Below are 22,252 nucleotides of genomic sequence, written 5' to 3' on the forward strand. Positions count from 1 at the left end.
AATTTCCTGGAGTCATAAAATGGAGAAAAATTCATTATTTTACCCTATATTTATAAAGTTATGTAGTCATAAAATGGAGCAAAGCACTACAATGGCCCAGTGACCTGCAGACTATTAATTCGAGTTTTACAGGGGTGGAAAGGTGGGGTGTGGTGGTCGTGGAATGTTGCAGCAGAGTTCATGTTCATTTGGGGGGACAAGGCAAGTGTGATGGGAAGGGGGTTGTATAATGAATGGTTTCTAAAAGGTAGTCTTATCAGGGATGTATTGTCAGGTGTTTGTGATTGAACATAAATGTTAATTATTATGAGCTGTGCCAAGTGATAGATGGTCAGTAGAGGGATCTGGCCTGAGATTTGTCACACTTCACTTCAAACCAGTTTGATAGTTCAAATATATTTTTAAAACAACAAGTTCAAATATATTTTTGAAACAACAACAAAAATGATGAAATATATGCAACATATTGTTTTTGTATTTGTACAGTTATTACTTTTAGTGACCACAGAACACTATAATTACAGAACAATGTGAATGAACAGGTGAAATTGTTTAGCGTTGATACTGTTCATTTACAGCACTTGTTTTTACATCAGATATATAAAATCACAAAGAAAGAAACTATAAATGCTTGTGGATAGTGGGCCATTTTGTAGCATGTTTACATTATCTCCCCCAACCCGGATCTCCCTCCACCACCCATCCTCCCAGTTGTTCCATGTAAACCTCAACATCTAGAACTCTCCACACCATCTTTCTCCCCCCCCCCCCCCTCCCTTCTTTCTTTCCTCCTTGCTTTCTTTTTTCGATGGCTTATCAGTCTACTTTCAACATTTCATTACTCACAGAAGTTAAAAGATAGGCCGTTTAGGCACAGGAATGGAGAGCTTGTTTGTTTTTTTCTTCCATGTTAAACTGAGAGAAAAAAAAGGTGTCATCACAGACTCCAGAGCCAAAAGATTGTGTAAAAAATAAAACTTAAAGGCTTTTGCCCCCTCCTCGGGCAGGGGTTAAGGACAGACCCTGAGATAATTCACTTTGTAGAGTTTGTACTTAATGTTAAATGGCATTCTTTCCACTTCCATTTTATCTCCTGTCGAGCTTGTTTACTGTTTATCTGTTGAAATGTTGTACAACACCCAACTGTTTTCTTTCCCACCATTTCTTTTCCAAGAACCCCACCTGCCAACTCTGCTCAATACCTCCTCCACCCCTCTTTCTTGCCCTGCACACACTGCTTCACACAGAAAATTTTATCTGGTCAACCTGTACACAGAGAAAAGGGTCAGGGTAACATTTATTTGCATTGGAGACCATAAAAACAACTGAAACACTCAAGCTTGTTTTATTGTTGTTTTTAATTATTGATTTTATTGTAAAGCGTGGTGAGCCCCATTTGAGATGGGGGTACTGCGCTATATAAGCCTGCATTTTATTTTAGTAGTATTATTATCAATTGGAAAACAAAGTCTGCACTTCCAAGATCGGTAGTTTTCACAACTGAGTCAATTTAATGTAAATTTTCATAATGACATGAATGTTAAGGTTTTTTCCAGTCACAGAATAAACTTAACTTTCATAACAAAAGAATGTTGCCACTCTGAGCAGTTTTTCCTAAAGTGCACTGTACATTATATAGAAACCTCCTCAACTTTTCCCCTTTCCCACCCTTTGCTTCACAGGGATTGGAATTTAGGTGGACAATTATTGTCATGTGAGATACATTATTTTAGTTGCTTTTGACCTTTTATCCCATTGGCTGAATAAGGACAGCAGAGGGGAACCTGCCCCCCCTCCCCCCACCCCACACACATATATATATATATATATATATATATAAATGCCAAGATAATATCTGTATAAAATATGCATTGGTGATAGCAGTAAGGTTTCATTCGGTGCATGTGAACAGTGACAAGATTATGTTTGTTAGAATTCTGGGTTGCAAAGGAGGTTAGTTGCATCCAAAAAAAAGTTTGTATTTATATGTAAAGAAGAAAATGTTAAACAGTTCAATTTTGAGATTAGCAACTTCATTACAACTGCATTCATATATATATATATATATAGAGAGAGAGAGAGAGAGAGAAGAAATGTGAAAACAGAGAACATGAGATGAGTAACTCCAGTAAAAGTGTAGAATACTTTGCTGTCAGGACTTGATTTCTGACAAGTTAGATCTGGTGTTTCGAGACAAAATGAGACTATAAGTTATGAGTAGAGGCAGTTTTCAGATGAAGAGAAATATGTTTTTTTGATGGATTACTTACTGAACATTGCTACTTGCAGGAACTCCTTACCCAAAGAGTACTTTGTGTCACCCCCCAAGGCAGTGTTGGAGATGGAATGGAGGAAGAAGGAGGAGACGTCCTCTGACCTCACCAGGAATATCCACGACAGTGAGGCCCTCATCAAGCAGAAGGTCAGCTCATCGAGGACACTTGGTTATTTAGCACTCCAAATCTGGTTATTCAGCACTCCAAAATAAGTGAGAATATGATGAGGTGAAAAGCTAACAAGAGGACATGAAGAGGGGTGTTCATGTAACAACAGGATGACCTGGTTCAGGTTGTGTGCATTGAACAAACTGTGACAAATGGTGCATTTAAATCATTATCAACAAGATGCTATTCACTTTGAAGTTTATATGTTTTAATGAACCCCAAAGTAATTGTTTACACTGTGGGTATGGCATCCCCTCTTCTCTTCATACCAGCACTTTTTTCTGCTTATTAGTCATTTACACAGATAACAAACTAGGTAATTTTTAATTCAGATTTCACATAACAGGGCTTGCTAAGTGCTAAGTTGTTTAATAAAAAAAAAAAAATAAATTAAAAAAAAAACCACCACCACCTGTCTGGGCAAATATAAATAGAATATTACTTAGTGTTATGTTTGTTTTAATAGGAATATTAGTAAGTCGTAGTCAACATTTGTCATGGTAAGCAGTTTACTTATCTTTAAATATTGTCCTGATTAGATTATTACTAAGTTTGTCTTTGTGTCATATTTGTTTTAGTTAGAACTGGGCCACCCAGTAGCTCAAAAACATCCTTGAAGTTTTAGTTCCTAATTATCAACATTTCACATTTCTCAAAATCTAGAGAGAAAAATTAAAAGTCATGCATTGAAGATGGTCAAAGTGTTATTGGACCTTTGAGTTATATGCCCGTGTCTGATCACTGAAAAAATGTAAGATTTTAAAAAGTGTATGCCAAAATCTTGATGCACAGTTCTGTCTGAGTGTTTGACTATATATTTCACTGTGACCAGGTATCACATACCTATTTTATTCTGGTAATGTGCTGTACACGTGTGTGCAAATCTATGGTAAGTGTCTGTGTCAGCCTGACAGCTAATGTGTGTGGTGACTTACAGGAGGAGCTGATAGAGAAACTGATGAGAAAGCTGGACTTACTGAAGGAGGAGAGGAAAGGACTTCAGGAAGAGATCCAAGAGATTGAGGACCTGGGCAGACGAGTGAGTTATTATCATTTACTGGCGGAATTTGTGTGTTTATGTGATTTGGGGGGAGGGGGTGTGTATCTATATGTATGTTTAAAGCTGTGTTTATGTGTGTGTGTGTGCATTGTCTTTATGTGTGTATAGTTTGCTTGCTACATTTGAGTGTGTATGTGTAACAATGATGTGATGTGTTATGTATATAACATCATGTATTTCATAAAGCACTTCCAGCAGTTCTCTGGATAGAGTGCTAAGTAAGTAAAAGATATTGTTATTATTGTCATCATTATTATATTTTACAGTCTCTGTTGTTTGTGAGAAAGGGGTTAGATCCTGTGAGAGGAAATACTGAGGGAAGTGTTCACTTTATAAATGTAAACTTCATATACGGAAAATTTTCAAAATGATTTACAGTACTAATGTTTCAAGCCTTTTAATTTTGTCTTGCCACTTGCAGTGACATTAGTACCAGTGTTTGTTGGAAAACATTTGTATCAGAAAAATTGTGAACGTTTACATATGAGATGAAAAATGTGAGAAACATATGAATTTTTAACCTTTCAGCACTTCAAAATACAGATAGACTCAAAAATAACCCTGTGATGAATACACAAAACTGATCCATTAATGCCTAAGTAAGAGAAACAGCATTATTGTTACTATATATCTGTCCAGTTCAAAATGAAAATTGTTACTGTATATCTGTCCTTTTTAAAATAACAACTGTGTCTCTTATTTTGTTCTAGGTGTGTGATGCTGTGGACACTAAATGTGAGAACAGCAATGAACGAGACAAGTTCCACACCTACATCTCAGACCTGGAAAAGATCGTGCGCCTGCTGCTGAACCTCTCCGGACAGCTGGCTCGGGCAGAAAACGCTGTTCAGGCACTGGCTGAAGATGCTGATCCTGAAGTGAAGGTGAGGCCCTAGATGTTGGTACAAATTGAGAAGTAGATATCTATAGTCTTATTGTTATGAGCATTCATCAATAATCTGCATGTCCTGGTGTTTCAGCAACTCAAGAAAGATCTGTTTCAGGAATGTGTTGTGAATATCCTCCATTTCATTTCAGTTTCAAAGTGTTGAAGCAGAACATAATGCTACACATCTGCATACAAAAAGAGGGGGGAGAGGGCATGGGGGAACAGATGTCTGACGTGTGGATCAGGCCTTTTACCACACACACACACATATATATATATATATATATATATATATATAATAAACTAAAATGAAATAACAAAATAAATAAGTAAAGTTATAACAGAATAGAAATAAAAGATACAAGGTAGATAATTACAATAATATATTTTTGCTGTGTCCAACAAACTTGCACACACCCACACACAGGTGCATGCACAAACACACTCACAAAAAGATACAAAACACACACTAATTCACAGTCACAGATACCCTGTCCCAACCCTCGACTAACATGCATACACAGGCCCCAACCTCCATGTTACATACATGCACACACACATCCCATGTCTTATATTATGTGCTTCTCACAGACATATAAGCCATAATATGGCATCATTTGCTAAAACACACTTGCACTCGCACACACACACAGACATTACATATATCCCACAAATAAGACATGCATGCATTTTGCATTTGCACAGAGCTGTACACTCATACCCACCTCCCATAATCCACATGTGTACACACACACACAGGTATATGGAGTAAATCCTACACAAAGCGCAACACAAGAGCAGGTATATTTCATTACTTGTAGATTTGAAAAAATATTTTTCATGTTAAATCACTGAACATGGAAGGTAATTTCAGTGATATTGTACTCCTCAAAATTGAACAAAGACTGATTCATTTTTATATGGGACTTTGTTTAAAAAAAAAGAACAGTATGTTGTTTTTTTTATTCAGTGCTTTCAAGCATCCTAAAGCACTTTGCAAAGATAAAGCTTACAGATATATCAAATACAAGTGTATGCCTCAGGTCCTCATTGTTGTCTGCTTTCTAATCGCACAATGTACTGTAACCCTTTCCTTGATGCCTAACCATAAATTTGCATGGCATTTTCAGAAAAGGACATTGGCCAAGCATCTTCATTTTTGCCTGCTTTCTAATCAGACAATGTACTGTAACCCTTTCCTGCATGCCTAACCGTAAATTTGCTTGGCGTTTTCAGAAAAGGACGTTGGCCAAGCGGGAACGCCTGCAGACGAAGCACGCAGAGGCCAAACAGCTGAACGATGACATCAACAAGCGTTCAGACACTGTATCAGCCTTCCTGCGTCAGTCACTGAGCAGTGAGGAGCTCAACGACTACGTGTACTACGTCAAGATGAAGTCCAAGCTGACCATCGAGCTGCAGGAGCTGGAGGACAAGATCACGCTGGGTCAGGAGCAGATTCAGGAGCTGAGAAAGAGCATTCCTGAGCGCGACGTCTGTGCTGGTGCCAAGTCCTCCTCCTCGCCTTCCTCTTCACCAGTGCCATCATCTTGATGTTATCATCCATCACTTTGGAGTTTTCCGTGTAGGACTGGGAGAGAAGGGGGGTGGGCAGGTGTGTGTGTGTGTATGTATGTGTACTTCAGAAAGTTCTCTCTTGGGTATGTTTGGACAACAGATCAATATTGGGTAAATGTGTGAAAAGTTGAACAGCTGTTTGAGCATACACCCACTTTTCTGCAATAAACATGTGACTGATGATTCCTAAACAAATCTGTATATCATGTATATGAAGAGTTCAGAGCCATTAGTTTCTTTAAAAGATTTGTGTGGGAAATGTGTGCTTTCAAGCTTTAAGAAAATTGCATGAACTGAATATAAAATAGCTACATACTGGTTAATGGCTGAAGTTCCAGACTGACATTTCTGAAACCAAGAGTGATGTGCTTGTATTGCCTGCAAAGCTTGTGATAGTGGAAACATGGCGGGATGTAAACTTGAATAATAATATATGCATTTATGCATCCCTTTGTATATACTGCTTGATCAGAGTGGTATGTTGGGAGTATAAACTGTTTTGAACAAAAGTTCCAAGTGAACTTGACGGATGTATCTGCTTATTATTATGAAGGAAATGCCTTTCCTCATCGGTGCCTATATATATTTGCCACAGAACAAATGTCAAAGCCATTTCAGATCAGCATATCTTTTAACATCTCATCAAAGGAATCTACATTTTGTATACACATTTATGAATCACATAATTTTTGATGATGCTGATCTGCAAGGACAGCTGCTGATATTGGTAACTGTTCACTTCATGTTTGCATTTACCATCTGCATTTTTGTTTTCATGCAGTTATACTGACTGCCCCACACTGTGCAGTGAGTAAAGGGGGGTAATGCATCAGCTTTCAAGTCCATGAGAGATTGGGGACTTCTAAACTATGATGATCAAGAGATTAATTAGTGCAGTGGATGTAAATGCCACATTGTGTGTAGTCTCAGAATTTGTTTTCCATCAGGACAAGTGTACTAATAATGTAGGGAAAGCTGTGAAATGATTAGATTGATTGGAATTGCTATTTGGAAGTGCTCCAGATTTATTCCAGGTATCAGTGGAAGGGTTAGCTGGAGGAGAGAGGAGAAATCTTATGAAACCACAGGTTTGCAAATGAGATGCCTAATCCCCACCCCTAAATTCAAAATGTTGCAGTGCTATGCAATTTTCAATAAAAAGCATAATTTATAACTTGACTTTCATTAGACATTATTCATTAAAGTTCTTGAATCGAACAAGATTTGGGGAGGTGAGATACATTTCTGAAGTATTTGTAAATTAGCTAAAAAGACTAGAATTACTTAGTCATATCTGAGAATATCTTCTTTTTTTCTCAATAAAGTTCATTGGACTTTGAAATTATGTCATTACCAAGCATTTTTTTTTTTTTTTTTTTTTATGGGGCATATTTTGTAAAAATACATTCAGGTTTGAAATTTGGACTCTTCTCTCCCCTCTTTTAAGATAAAAGTACTGAACAAGTAGCTGAAAGATTATGATAGGATTTTTTTTTATTTTTTTTTTTAAGAAAGACTATGAATTACTGAATTTTTGTTTCACACAGTCCACATTCTGTGAATTAGTTCATGAATATTTAAGTGAATATTTTTTGTGCAGTATTTGAAGTCGATCAAAATTTGGCAGTATCAGATCAGTTACCAAAGTGTAAACTTTTGGTGGATTGGTAATGTTCTAAGAGTGTTTCATTAACTGTTGGTGTTTACCATCTTACAAAGAACATGACTGTTTCATGGGATAATTGTGATACCGAAGCATTTTTTGTGGTGGTGACATTTTGCAGATGTTCTAGTAGATGTGATAGACTTGTTCAAATGATTTGATGTATACTACATTGTGCAGATCTGATAAAGGGCTGTCGCAGACAAAGTAATATTAACATGCATAGAGGGTGGAAGTGTTAAACCATGCATTTGTCCTTTCTATTTTCACATGAATGAATGGGTATGTCATGAGAACACTAGTTCCATGTGGTTCATATATTGCAGTGTCCTGAATTTAGCTGCAGTCATGTTTTCTGCTCAGCGCATTTCCATGTTCATTAAATAATAAAATGGTGTTACCAGACTTGAACTTTATCACTTGCATAGATCTTGTGCTGATAAATAGGTCAGTGTACTGGGAGCAAGGGTATGGGACAGTAGTATCATGAATAAATGAAATTGATTTGAGGGCACATAAAAGATTTACACACTAAGTTGTGTGTATTGCATGACAGTGTTGTGTAGGGTAGGTTTTGTGATGTAGAGGGACAGTGTATTGCAGCAATCAGGGAGGGAGTGTGATGTTGGGGGACAGTGTATTGCAGCAATCGGGGAGGTAGTGTGATGTTGGGGGACAGTGTATTGCAGCAATCAGGGAGGTAGTGTGATGTTGGGGGACAGTGTATTGCAGCAATCAGGGAGGTAGTGTGATGTTGGGAGAGAACATTTGTTCACCCCTTGCAATACAATTGTGTAAACCCCAACATCACACAGCCCCCACCCCCACCCCATAACTCTGCACCATTAAAATACACGAATCCCCACCTACTGCAATATTCTACATCACAGTGTCCCACCACCCCCCACCCCCCACCCTCTTGCAGTGAAGAAACTGCAACAAAATTAAACCTCACGGTCCTTCACACCTGCTCCATATTGCAAGAACTGTGATAAGGGTGGACAGTGTATTACAAGAGCACATTTGATGGGGGAAGGGTTGGAGGATCATCCACAACAAATAGTTCCATGCAGTGTGATTTAAATTCAGGACTGATCTACACAACACATTGAATGTCATTTGATATAAAATCAATCTATATCTTTATCACATATGAACCATCCAGAGCCAGAAATGACTACAATAAGGGATCATTTTGTCAATATTGCATGTGCCAGCAAGACAAAAACTGAGAGGACTATAAGTTAGATACCCGGTCATTCCTTCCCCCAAAACTAGTCTTTTATCTTGTGCACTAATTGTATTTTTCAGCAGTAGCTGGAGACAGGGTACCACAAACCAAAGACATCAGGTGCTGTTCCTTCACACACTACAACACTCACTCACTCTCCCCCCCCACCCCCTTTTAAAAAACATTCTCACTGTCTTTGCAAATAAGTGCTTGAAATTTAACACTTGAATACCACCAAGAACCACACAGCTAAGTGTCATCCACCTCACAGGTGTGGCTTTTGAGAAAGTTTTTCAGTTTAACTAACACTGCAATTTATCTCTCAGGCCTGAAGGCTGATTTATCATTGTGGCTCATAACCCGGTCCACCACACTGGGCCATACCGGACTAAAAAGGTGCTTTAGTGGAGTGATGGCATAGAGGTAACGCGTCCACCAAGGAAGTGAGAGAATCTGAGTGCGCTGGTTCGAATCACGGCTCATCCGCCGATATTTTCTCCCCCTCCACTAGAACTTGAGTGGTGGTCTGGATGCTAGTCATTCGGATGAGACGATAAACCGAGGTCCCATGTGCAGCATGCACTTAGCACACGTAAAAGAACCCACGGCAACAAAAGGGTTGTTCCTGGCAAAGTTCTGCAGAAAAAAATCCACTTTGATAGGAAAAATAAATAAAACTGCACGCAGGAAAAAAAATACAAAAAAAATGGGTGGTGCTGTAGTATAGTGACGCGCTCTCCCTGAGGAGAGCAGCCTGAATTTCACAGAGAAATCTGTTGTGGTAAAAAGAAATACAAAATGTGTCTACTGATCCCATAGAACCTGAAGGGGAAAAACCACCCGAATAAGAAAATTATGTTTCCACAAACTTAAGTCAAATTTATGCACACAAACCAAGCACATTGCTTGGAAATTGATCAATGTTTTGCCAGAAAATGAAAAATAACCTGGACAGATAATTATACATGATGTGGACATTGTTTTGTTTTTTTACAGTCCAGCCGACCACACAGGGCCATATCAGGGCTGTCAAACAAAATGAAAAATTTCAACTGTGTTTAATGTTAAACACTTAAAACTCTGTGACGTCATGAAAAAGAAAACAGGCGAACAATAGTTCATGACATTACTTTAACCATTTAAGCTCCTTTAAGGCAAGTAAGACTGTGCAGAACTAAGGTCTTAACCTTTTCGCTCAGTTTATCCCGCCCAAAAAATCAAAGTAACACAAAAATACATAGTCAAATAAAAATACATAGTCAAATAACACTGCAGAATTGACAGGTAGTGACCATCCCATGTCTTCAACTTCAATATCACAACCAAAGGGTGAAACGGCACAGACAGGAGGCTTCATAATAGACTACAGAAAAAAGAAAGGAACAAAATAGGCAGGAAAAGCTGACAACAGGAAGAAAAAGGCAGAAACAACGAAAGCAACAGAAAAAAGGAAACTTCTAGCACAAAATTTCCAGAAGGCTGGGATGAAATTTATGCTCATCTTTAAACCCTCGGTTTGGTGGGAGGGGGCAATAATTATACATTATGCACAATATTATATGAAATAACAGATGTACACCCTCATACCCCCCACCCCCACCTCAAAAAAAAAGGCCAGCGGGGAAACTAGGTCTTTGATACAAAAAAGTATGCAACAAAGTATGAATACTCCATTATCAAGCCAGTCACACACACACACACACACACAAATCCATTTTGAAGGCTTTCTACAAAGAAATATAGAAAGCAAAAGAACGAAGAGATGAGAGTAAAGACGGACAGAAATAGAGAATAGAAAAAGAAGGGGGGGGAAGAAATTCCAAGCAGAGAATTTCCGGAGGTGGGTACTATTTATGCTGAAAGAACCCCCGCCATCCCCACGTGGATGGGGGCTGACTGACGTCAGAATGTTAAAATGATAGATATCGTACAGAACAGCCTTGTCACGTACTGAGCCCCTCCATCAAGTCAATGGACCTCATTTGCAGCTCCCCATCTCCATCATTTTTATTCATCAGAAACACAGATTTTTTCCCCCCAAAGTCTGTAGCCTTTAATGCCCTGCTCTCGTCGGTTTTGATTTAACTTCCATGCTTGCATTGTGTGTCTTTGGTAACGGCGTATTCATGGAGAGTGTTGTTCTGGAGTCTTCACTTCGGGAGAGATTCGAGCTGGTTGAGAATTAGGTCGTTAGTAATGGAAGTGATCCATCCGTCTGTTAATCAGAACGGACAATAACAAAAACAACCAGCTGTGCACGATTTCCCCTGATGCATTACTTCATGGTGAACTAGCTCCATACGGATTACTGGTACTGGGATTATACGCCAGACGAGTGGCATGGGGATAATGCCACTTAACAGCGTGGATGCTGAAGCAAACACACACACACACACACACACACACACACACACACACATGACATACGCTGAGGATTACGATCAAGTCTTTCTTGGGCGTTCGCCAAAAGTGGTGCAAACAGACGTCCTCTTATTCTGTATGGGCGGTCGAGATATGTCGGATCCTGATCCGCTGGCTGTTTTCAAAGGTGCTGACGACTGCCGTGGGCAGCGAGGCACCAGGCGCTGTGGTCAGTGGTAAGGATTCTCCAGCCGGTTCCTCAAATTGATGTTTAAGCTGATCTTGAAGCTCCTCCCTGCACGATGCCACCTCCAAGAAAACGATCGTGTCCGACAGCGTATCCAACCCATCTCAGCCAGGGCTCGAGTTTGAGGACAATACCCCGACATTAGCTGCAGGAGATATGGCCCTCTCATGAGACGCCCATGATCTTGCAGAGAACACACAACTGAAACTGAACAAACATCTTCATCTTCGTATAAAAGGGAGGGCACGTCAAGGTTACAATCATGTGAAAAATAAGTAAGTTACAATCGGATGAAAGTGATATGCATTACGGCTTCTTGTAAATGGTACCATGGAACAAGGTTGTGCAATGCAGTTGTTTCCCAGTTCCAGGTAGATGAGCATCAGGATACCAACTCCGGTCTCTTGCATTCAGTCAGGATCAATACCGTCATCTTCAAACATAACGTTTAAAATTATTCCACACGTTCACAGTGCCTTTTAACTTGTTCGGGTCATTTTAGTTTGAGCGATAATTTTGTTTAAACTCATTGTGTTACATAATTATGTATTGTGCAAGTATACTGATAGTCAACTTTTTTTCTTCGTCTTACACACACACACACACACACACACTCTGATTTACACAAATTGTTTTCTTCTGAAACACGCGGCACTGTCCTAAACGATCGATCAGAATATTTTGATTATTAATGGCTGACTATCGAACTACACATATCTATTCATTATAAAGGTCGACTGGGACCGTGCAATAAATTGTGACAGGCAGATAGGTTGATACACCAGTGTTCGGTTGGGAAATTACCTTAACTTTTAAGAAGATTGTAGTTTGGATGAATGTAATTCAAGTTAAATCAAGCCCCCAAACAAATAAGGATTTCTCATAGACTGAAATGAAGTATCACCACTAAAACAATAAGAATAAACGATTCGACCAGTTCCCCTTCAGGCTTTAAAAAGTCAAATTTCCACACCATCCCTCAGTGCAAGAAAATGAAATAAATAGGAAATGCATCAACCCCCAAAATTGTCAGAAATATTGTTGTGGGAGGATAATAACATTAGAAGAAGAAGAAGGAGAGAGAGAGAGAGAGAGAGAGGGTAAACATAAACACAACTCCAAAGGGGAAAAATAAGCAGAGTGGAATTCTTGACAAGGGCATTCCTGCGTGGTGATGACTTATTCCCCAAAACACACACCCAACATCACTGCATTAACCTTAACTGCATTATGCTGCATTCCACTGCAACACACACACATACACACTCGCGCGCGCGCGCGCAAGCACGCAGGCCTACGCACACATACACAGGAAAATATCCCTTGTGCCCAAAATAAAACTTGGCAATGTTCTCATCGACTGCTTTTCTTTCCACATTACGTGTTGTTCTCGTGATACTCTGTGTCAGCAACTGCTAGGTTAGGCGCGCACACACACACACACACACACACACTCTTAAATGCAAGCACGCACATTCGCGCGCACATACACACACGCAATCGCACACACTCTCCAACGCGCGCTCCGCACTAATACTTTCGGTTCACAACATGGCAACAATAGCCGAATTGTTAAAGCGTTGGACTCTCAATCTGATGGTCCTAGGTTCGAATCTCGGTAACGACGCCTGGTGGGTAAAGGGTGGAGTTTTTCCGATTTCCCAGGTCAACATATTTGCAGACCTGCCAGCGCCTGAACGCCGTTCGCCGTGTATACGCACGCAGACGATCAAATGCGCACGTTAAAGATCCTGTAATCCATGTCAGCGTTCGGTGGGTTATGGAAACAAGAACATACCCAGCATGCACACCCCCGTAAACGAAGTATGGCTGCCTTCATGGCGGGTTAAATAAACAAAAACGGTCATACACGTAAAATGTTAGATGTTCGTCTGAGTGTGTATGTGTGCGTGCCTGTAATCTGATTGAATGACACAGCCCGGGAAACGAATGGTTAGCGCCCGATAGCAGCCGTCAGTCGGCTCTACCCAGGTAGGCATCCTGTTGTGACCCTGTGTTTATAAAGCGCTCAGGGCTTGGTCTCCGACCGAGGATAGGAGCTCTATAAGTATCCATATCAATCAATCAATCAATGATAACACAGACAAGGCTCAATTTTGTCAGAAGTGGATCCTAATGTTCTGTGTGTGTTCAGTTAAGCCATCCAAAGTGTCACCGAAGAAAAAAGCAAGGAAGATAAGTACTATGCAGTAAGTAAATGCCAAAACATCGGCATCTTCAGAACATGGAATGATGCTTCGCGATCTGTAACGGTCTTCATTCACGCGGCACATAACAGCCTAAATTGTTAATGAGGCTGTGAGAGGGAACCAGTGTTTTTCGGTGCAGGTGAGTGACGGGCGCAATAGCCGAGTGGTTAAAGTGTTGGACTCTCAATCTCAGGGTCCCGGGTTCGAATCTCGGTGACGGCGCCTGGTGGGAAAAGGGTGGAGATTTTTCCCATCTCCCAGGTCAACATATGTGCAGACCTGCTAGTGCCTAAAACCCCTTCGTGTGTATACGCAAGCAGAAAATCAAATACGCACGTTCAAGATCCATGTCAGCGTTCGGTGGGTTATGGAAGCAAGAACATACCCAGCAAGCACCCCCCCCCCTCCCCACGAAAGCGGAGTGTGGCTGCCTACACGGCGGGGTAAAAACGGTCACACACGTAAAAGCCCACTCGCGTACATACGAGTGAACGTGGGAGCTGCAGCCCACGAACGCAGAAGAAGAAAGTGCAGGTGAGTACAACGAAATTGTAAACGAAACAAAAACTGAAAATGCTGACACACAAAGGGTGAAAAAAACCCAACCAACCAACCAAAAAACAACAAAACCCCACAAAGAATGGATATGCATTTGCGGAAAAGAAACAGACGAACGAAACAAGACAATCTGACTGCCCCAGAAGAATACACTTTGTCTACATTGAGCTTCCTGTTTACCAGCTACGTATTTTCGCAAGATACATCGTAAAAAAAAAAATAAATAAATAAATAAAAAGTTGGGCATGTGCAGACTTTTTGTTATCAATACCTTAGAATTTAATCACATTCCTGAGCACGATATAAGCTGTCAGCTTGTTGTTGCTCCGCTGTCTATCTGTACATGTGTGACATGTTTACTGAATAAAGTTTTGTTTAAATCAATACCATTGAAGAATTGGGTGGTGGTGAGGTGGGAGGGGAGATGTAGCCCAGAATGACGTATTTAAACAAAAATGACGCAAAGATCAGGTCACAAGTTTAGAACAAGAGCTGAAACGCAAAGCTCAGACGGTGACGACAACTCTGCGAAATTGGGAGTCCTCTTGTGTAACCTGTCATCCGTCTCTTACTGCACTGACGCGCGGGTCAGCTTTACAGACAGAAAAAAAGGACACATTTGTGTGTGTGTTTGGGGGGGTGAGTGGGGGGGGGTCGGGGAGGGTCGAGGAGGAGGGGGGTGGGGGGGGTCGGGGAGGGGGGGGGGGGGGGGTCGGGGAGGATTAGAATTAACTTTCAATGTAAACACTTCTTGTTGTGAAGGAGTGTCGCGTAATATGCCGGTCACTGCTTTCCTTTTTATTTTTGTATGCAACGGACTGCAAACAAGTTCATGTCATTGCAGTTGACCTACATAACACTGACCTATCCTGACCTGGCCTGACGCAATCAAGGACACGTCGACACGACCCCAACGTCCAAATATATCCCGACGCCGTCCGTGAATCAATATCGCCGCCAGGGATGGAGTAGCCCACTACCGCGGGGATGTTTCCATTGAGAGAGAAAGAGAGAGAGAGATGGCCGGTTGACTGGACTTTATTCTGTTGACATTTTGTTTACTATAATTATTTGTGTATGTGTGCAAGGGTGTATCTCTCTACTTCCCATTCATTTCTTTCTTTCTTTGGTGGTTTTTTTTTTTTTTTTTTTTTTTTGGGGGGGGGGGGGGGGGGGGGTTGTTTGTTTGTATTTCATTTTATCACAACATATTTCTCTGTGAGAAATTCGGGCTGCTCTCTCCAGGGAGAGCGCGTCGCTACACTACAGCGCCACCACCACCACCACCCTTTTTTTTTTTCTTTTCTTTTTTTTCTTTTCTTTTTTTTCCTGTGTGCAGTTTTATTTGTTTTTCCTATCGAAGTGGATTTTCCTGCAAAATTTTGCCAGGAACAACCCTTTTGTTGCCGTGGGTTCTTTTACGTGCGCTAAGTGCATGTTGCACACGGGAACTCGGTTTATCGTCTCATCCAAATGACTAGCGTCCAGACCACCACTCAAGGTCTTGTGGAGGGGGAGAAAACATCGGCGGTTGAGCCGTGATTCGAACCAGCGCGCTCAGATTCTCTCGCTTCCTATGCGGACGCGTTACCTCTAAGCCATCACTCCACTTCATAATCAGTAATCGCAAATAGCTCATTGATTAGGGAGATCATCGGGTTCAGAAGGGATGAGGTCGGGGGAAGGATCTTTTCTCAAGGCCATCGCTATCTTCCTTTATGTAAATATATTCTATTAATACGTAATTGTTTGATTTTGTGTTCAAATGAGTGTCTTTGGATGTGAGCGTGCTTGTTCCCTAGGTCAATCCACGACGGGGATCCCACATTCAGTGAACCGTCGGGCCGTGACACCCGGGAAGCAGAGGAACGAACAAAGTGTAATGCAAGATCAAGAAACAGAACGCTTTCCCTGACACACCATTTCCACCCACCAGCAGAACTTCAGAAACAATTCCGCAAACAGACACATCAGACATCGTCACAAAATAGAACACACAACATGAAGAAACAAACGCCTCAGACAGTCAAGAAGAAAAGAGCATCACTAACAGCCGGGCTAACATGACCCAAGAAGGCAAGCAACAACTCTCATAGTGATACAAACAGCAATGGTGTTTCCAAGGACGGCAACGCTTTACTCCGAGATGACGATGAGTTCAACCACCCAGACTTGCCACGAGTAATTGCACTTCATGACTCAGCATAGCACTCAGTGGTGCAGACCCCAAGCGGCTCAGTCATTCCTATGGACTGAACGTGACGAAGAGGAAGACACCCGCTGCAGACACCGGGTCCGACAGTCCTGACGCCGTCATCATACATGTGGGTGTGAATGACTTGAGATTTTCGACACCGAAGCAGCAAGCAATTAGCTGACCCCAGCTGTTCAACAACGACGAGAAACAAAGGCAAACAGCAACATCATCATCAGTAAGGCCACAACCACCTCTTAGGAGCTAAATCGCGAAATGCACCTGTTCAGTGTCTTGCTATTTATTTAGCCTACAAAGCTACACTAACTACACAGCATTTCCTTTTTAGGTCATGACAACCTTCAAGAAGACCATCATTTCATAGATGAAGCGCACCCCAAAACAAGAGGAACTGGTCTCCTGGCAGCCAACATCGGCCGACACCTTGAAAACACGCTGTGGGAGAAGCCGACAGGAAAGACACAGCCACGACGTCAGTACAGACCTGTACACGACAACAGAAGAGGTCACCCAAGACAGCTCCTGGACACACATATGGCGGCAGAAACAAATTCTGCTGACAAACACAGGGGAAATGACCAGAACAGCAACAGACAGCGTCGTGCAGAGACTGAGACATCCCAATCATAAAGCTGAACTCAGAACAGTTCCTTACCTCTACAAACAAAACACGGAACAGGCCAAGGAGACGTTGGTCTGCCATCAGATCCAGCTAACGCCGCTGCCCCTCATACCACGAGGAGAACAGTTGAGGACTCCGACAAATTCTCACGCAGACTATACTCAACGCGAGAGGAAGGCGACCATGGACACAACTTCCCCGACACCCCACCCGTGAGGACGACAATGAACTCACACACACTCGACGTTCAGTCCGCGTTGAAATATGTACTATGATTAGAAGAACGTACGCGGACATGCAAGCAGATCCAGGCAATTCAGCATAACACAGGTAAATACCGAATCAGCATTCTGTCATGGAATACCAAATGGTTTATAGAAGCAACAGATGGTGTTGGTGTGAAAAAACTGGGAAAATGGTGTCCATGACAAAGACAGGGCTACAAAACAAACTGGATAAACTCAACCTGAATTGCGAAAACTAGGATCTAGAAAATCAAAATGGAAAAAAAGTAATTATATTCACACACACACACACACACACACACACACACACACACACACACAATCACATCATATATACAGTATATAATCTTGATTATATAACAGTTACAAGTAGGCTCTGCTTGGGTATATCATTTCATAAGAATGGAATGTCGTTTGGCCCAGGAACACCCTGGTTCACAGTAACCGGCATATACAGCAGCACAGTCCCTCCGATGAGTCATCAAAAAGGAAAACATTCGTTCGGATTCTGGACTGCAGCTTTTTTATTTGCTTTTTTTTCTTTTCTTTTTTAACATGCAGTCGAGATTTGGCTCCCTTGGGCTGAAGCAAACAATTAATTCAATACAGAAATGTCTGATTTCTTTAGAAATTTTCTCCGAAACATCACCATGAGAACATGCATATAAACTTGGATACTGCCAACTATAGTAGAACTGGGCAAAGTTCCAACTGGGATTCATATTGCATGGAGTTTTCTTAGCCACTGACTCGTTCCGGATGCACATAATGATAGCCCTGCCAATATGGTGCACGAGAACAAAAATGATTATGTAATATATATGTGTGAAACTGTTGAAGATGCCTTCCATTTCCTAGACACATTTATTTTGTTCCATAACTTCCAAACTGCGAAACAAGCTTATAACGATTGTACAGAAATCTGCCCAACTGTAGTCTATCAAACGTGATCAAACTAAATATACAGGACAATGATCTGAAACCAAGTCAAGTGACTTATTCGACTGCAATGTCAAAAAAACCACCTGCTAAATATGCATTTGAGTGCATGCCTCTATGGCGACCATTTCTTTGTTCATTTTACTCATTTGTTTGTGTCCATTAACACTTTTGGGTTCCATGACAATAAATGAAGTCGAGTCGAGTCGAGTCACACACTGTATATGTATAGTATCTCGGCTCCAGTTTCCTAATAAGTAGATAACCATACGACTTACATGCATGTAATACTACCAACAGAAAAATAGGCATTAAAAAAGCACAGATACATACACAAGATTCGGATCAAAGGAGGGTGATGGAGCAGAAAAATAAAATTAGTTCATGAAAAATAAACAAAGATTATTGAACTCCAATGCAGTGCACTACATACATACGATGTGATATGCCACCCCAATATAACTGACACATAAACATACTCAGCATTAAGCATAAACAGGTACAGAAACCGGCGCTCCTTCAATAACTTAAGACAAAAAAGACATCAGTTCAAGCATATACTGCTTAGCTTCCCTTCGGCTTTCACACATGCAAATAAATGACACTGGATAAAGACCACAAATAACGCCGTGTTGATCATTCGACACGAAGCCAAAATAGACTGACAAACTGAGGCATGAAAATCATTATTCCAGAATGAGTTTGGAACTTACTACACGGCCACGAATGCCGTAAATCTTTTAAAAACCAATGCATGGAAAAGTAAGGAGTGTTTCGCGGTCAGTGTGTGTCAACGGTCCTAGGATTTTTTTTCCTTCAAAATTATTTTACAAATGCCTCACTGCAACTGGTCGTTTCAAATCCGGAACAGCCGATGCGCAGAAAGTGCTGCTGCTATCTTCGGTGCTGGTGGAAGTCGTTGTGCCGCTGTTGTCCTCGCTACTCTCCGAATCTGGAGTCAATGAGTCAGTCGAGGCCTCAGCATTCAAAGTCGCCGCAGTCGCTCTCAGTTCCTGAGCGTCCGCTTTTTCATTCTGTCCAGAATGGCAGGAGGGCTCGTGCACACTGACGCCGACGGCTGGAGCGTTCCCCACTGATCCTGAGCTGTGCCAGTGACAAAAATTCCTAAACGGCTTCCTGAAGGACGGTATCAAGACCAGGAAGAGAAAGGCTTGGTAGGAGTGATTGATAAACAGCCCCGTGTATAAGGCCGCTCGGTACAGGAAGCGCTGAGGACGGTGAGGGTGGTCGCGGGGCAAAAGGCAAACAACAGAGTAGCCGATGAGACTGATGCAGTACAGGAAAAACGGCACAAAGGAGACCACAACCACTGCCTTGCTGATCTTCATCTCTGTAATAGCTTCACTCAGTGGCAGCCGCAACCTGACCTTCACAGACGACTGACACGATACCTGTGTGGGACGGACTACAGATCTGGAGTAACCGTTCCAGATGGAGTCCGTACTGCCAGCAGGGTGACGTCTGCCAGGTGCCTGGAATAGGTCAGGGGGCATACGCCGCCGGCTGCCCAGCGATCTGATGGACTGGCGGTGGTCGTTACTCGGAGTCGAGTGCGGGTTGATGGAAGCCTGGGAGGGCTGCTGGATGGATCTGAGCGAGGAGGGGGTCCTCTGCCTCTGCCACTGCCACTGGGGCTGACTACACTGCCTCTCATGCCAAAGAGAGAGGTCCAGTCTGTTCTGCATTCGTCCGGTCGAAGAGCCTTTGGAAAAATCGGACTGGATCTGGCAGTATGTTCCGTACTTGCAGAGCATGACGAGGGACAAGATACACTGGCACAGCGCGGGGAGCGCCACTCCAATCAGAGTGAATATAACTCTCATGGCATCTTTGTGTTCCTCGGCCAGGAACGCCACGGACTTGACTACCATGCTCCAGAGGTAGACAATGATGAAAGCCACAGCGATCCACTTGAAGGTCAAAAACTTAACTTGGTAGACGTGAAACATCCAGATGTAGTGAATCCCCGTCATGAAGACAGCGGCTGTTGCCACAAAAACCTGAGTGCTTAAGGTAAAGAACTGCAGCAGGTCATGCTCTTGGTAGCATGGTTGGTTTGTCAGATAATGGCACAGATGGCTTAACAACATGAAAAAATTGTGCCCCAACGCCACAACGGCTAAGGTAAAGAGGGTGGGGTGGAAACTGGCCTTATGCCAAACCCACATGATCATAAAGTTTCCCACAAACCCCACCACTGATATGGGACAGACAATGTAATCGTACACCTTATTGTAAATGTTCAAAGCCTCAGTTTCGTTCATCACCATCGCTATGGCATCCCAACCGTCTCCCAGTAAAATCTTGGTTTCCTGAAGATGCCATCATCTCGGGCAAAACATCACTTACTATGTTCACTTCAAGCAATCCTCTCAATATTCATCTTCAAAAGCGATTCAAATTACGCGATGAACTGCGTACAATCGCACAAGAGAAACATACAAAATTACAGCTACCTGCTGTCAAATTCGGTAATCTGCATGTAGATTTGAACTGCATTTAAACTGGAGGTTAGGCCAGAAAGAGCCGCTGGTCACAGAATCCCGTATCTCTCCAGGCAGCCAGGAATGAATCCAACTGTCAAATGATAACTTGTGAGCAATGTGCACCAGTCCTGTCATGGCATCTCCACCACCTTTTCATCTGACACATGAAGCGGCACAGGGGAGCAAAATCTAGCAAGCCTGCGGGCCAACTACCTTGCTGTGAAAAACAAACAAAAACTCGTAATGTGGGGAGAGTGAGCAACACATTACTTGACTGCTTTGGCCATAAAAGCCGACGTTCCGCCGAAAGAACACCAAGTTGTGTTACGTATAATGTGTGACGTTGAAGCTATCTTTTACGTCTGTTGTCACGCGGCATTGGTTTATTGTATTGTATTACTCGTTTGTCACAGATGTCTGTCTGAAGTTCGGTTTGCTCACAGCGCAGCGCCACCCGTATATTTTTTTATGCCTGCAAATATATTTTGTTTTCCTATCAAAGTGGATTTTTCTGTAGAGTCAGTGACTGGGGATATTTACTTGAATGGGTGGGCAAATTATTCACGAGTTAAATCTCTTATGTTAAAAAAAAAATCTTTACATATCCGACCAGTGCACAATTATTGTCAAACTAAATTTCTGCTCTCTCTCTCTCTCTCTCTCTCTTCTTTAAGCCCCCTACAATTTTTTTTTTTAAACTAAAAAAAAACCTAAAAAGAAAAAAAAAAACCGAGGTCTGTCGTCTGTCTGTCTTTCCTTGTCACACAGCCTCATAGATCTGGGACCACTGATACGGTGTTGTTGTTTTTTTAGATCAGTGAGCTTGACAAACAGCCTCAACTGCACACAGTCAACCGGAAGCCCATAAGTTTGTAGTGCGCCATGTGACAGCAAATCGCTGAGCTAGTCACGTGTTACATGGGAAGGAGGGGCCTTTCGTCGGATTTTCGTCGGCACTTCCCGGTTATTTCTAGCCAGAACCGCGTGCGCATGCACGTCTCCACTGCCGGTTTTTCTAGGTCACCGAAATGCTAAAATTTCGTTGTGGAAATAGCTGTTCCGACTAAAAGTATTTTGAACTATTTCGGTGAATACAAGCTACATTTGGTTTCATAATTGCACGAATTATTTTCTTTAACTTTCAACGTTTACTTTAAGCGTGTTTCTTGTCAAATGTATGCCATAAAGTATTCGAACTGATCTATTTAAAGTGCAACAGAAAGCTTCATCTGGCTTTGACTTTGAAGAGACTTAACACATCGAATATCATTTTGAAGCATCATTTTATCTACAGCACGCATATTTTTTCATGTCTTTGTGAAGTTGCGGGTAGGTGAAATAGTTGTTTTGGACAAGTGTTGACGGGATCTATTGTATCTATACCGATTCAAAGCAAAGCTAGATTCCATGGATCACGTGACCTGCTTAATGTTATTTGTTTACGCCTAGCTCTCGATCTGAGGGATCTGTAACTGTGTGTGTG

General features: G+C 41.8%; 1 protein-coding gene across 6 annotated transcripts in view; it reads left to right on the forward strand.

Annotated features, from left to right (window-relative positions):
- LOC143283964 (uncharacterized) overlaps positions 1-8,030 on the forward strand; it is a 182,162-nt gene extending 174,132 nt beyond the window's left edge. For all 6 annotated transcript variants that reach the window (XM_076590438.1, XM_076590440.1, XM_076590439.1 and 3 more), the window contains 4 exons: positions 2,290-2,422; positions 3,382-3,483; positions 4,215-4,388; positions 5,630-8,030. In XM_076590438.1, coding sequence (XP_076446553.1) covers positions 2,290-2,422; positions 3,382-3,483; positions 4,215-4,388; positions 5,630-5,947 — 727 coding nt within the window. In that variant the 3' untranslated portion in view covers positions 5,948-8,030. The remainder of the gene's footprint in view (positions 1-2,289; positions 2,423-3,381; positions 3,484-4,214; positions 4,389-5,629) is intronic.
- Positions 8,031-22,252: the final 14,222 nt, after the last annotated feature.

Source organism: Babylonia areolata, chromosome 7 (assembly GCF_041734735.1).
Source record: "Babylonia areolata isolate BAREFJ2019XMU chromosome 7, ASM4173473v1, whole genome shotgun sequence".
Taxonomy (NCBI): domain Eukaryota; kingdom Metazoa; phylum Mollusca; class Gastropoda; order Neogastropoda; family Buccinidae; genus Babylonia; species Babylonia areolata.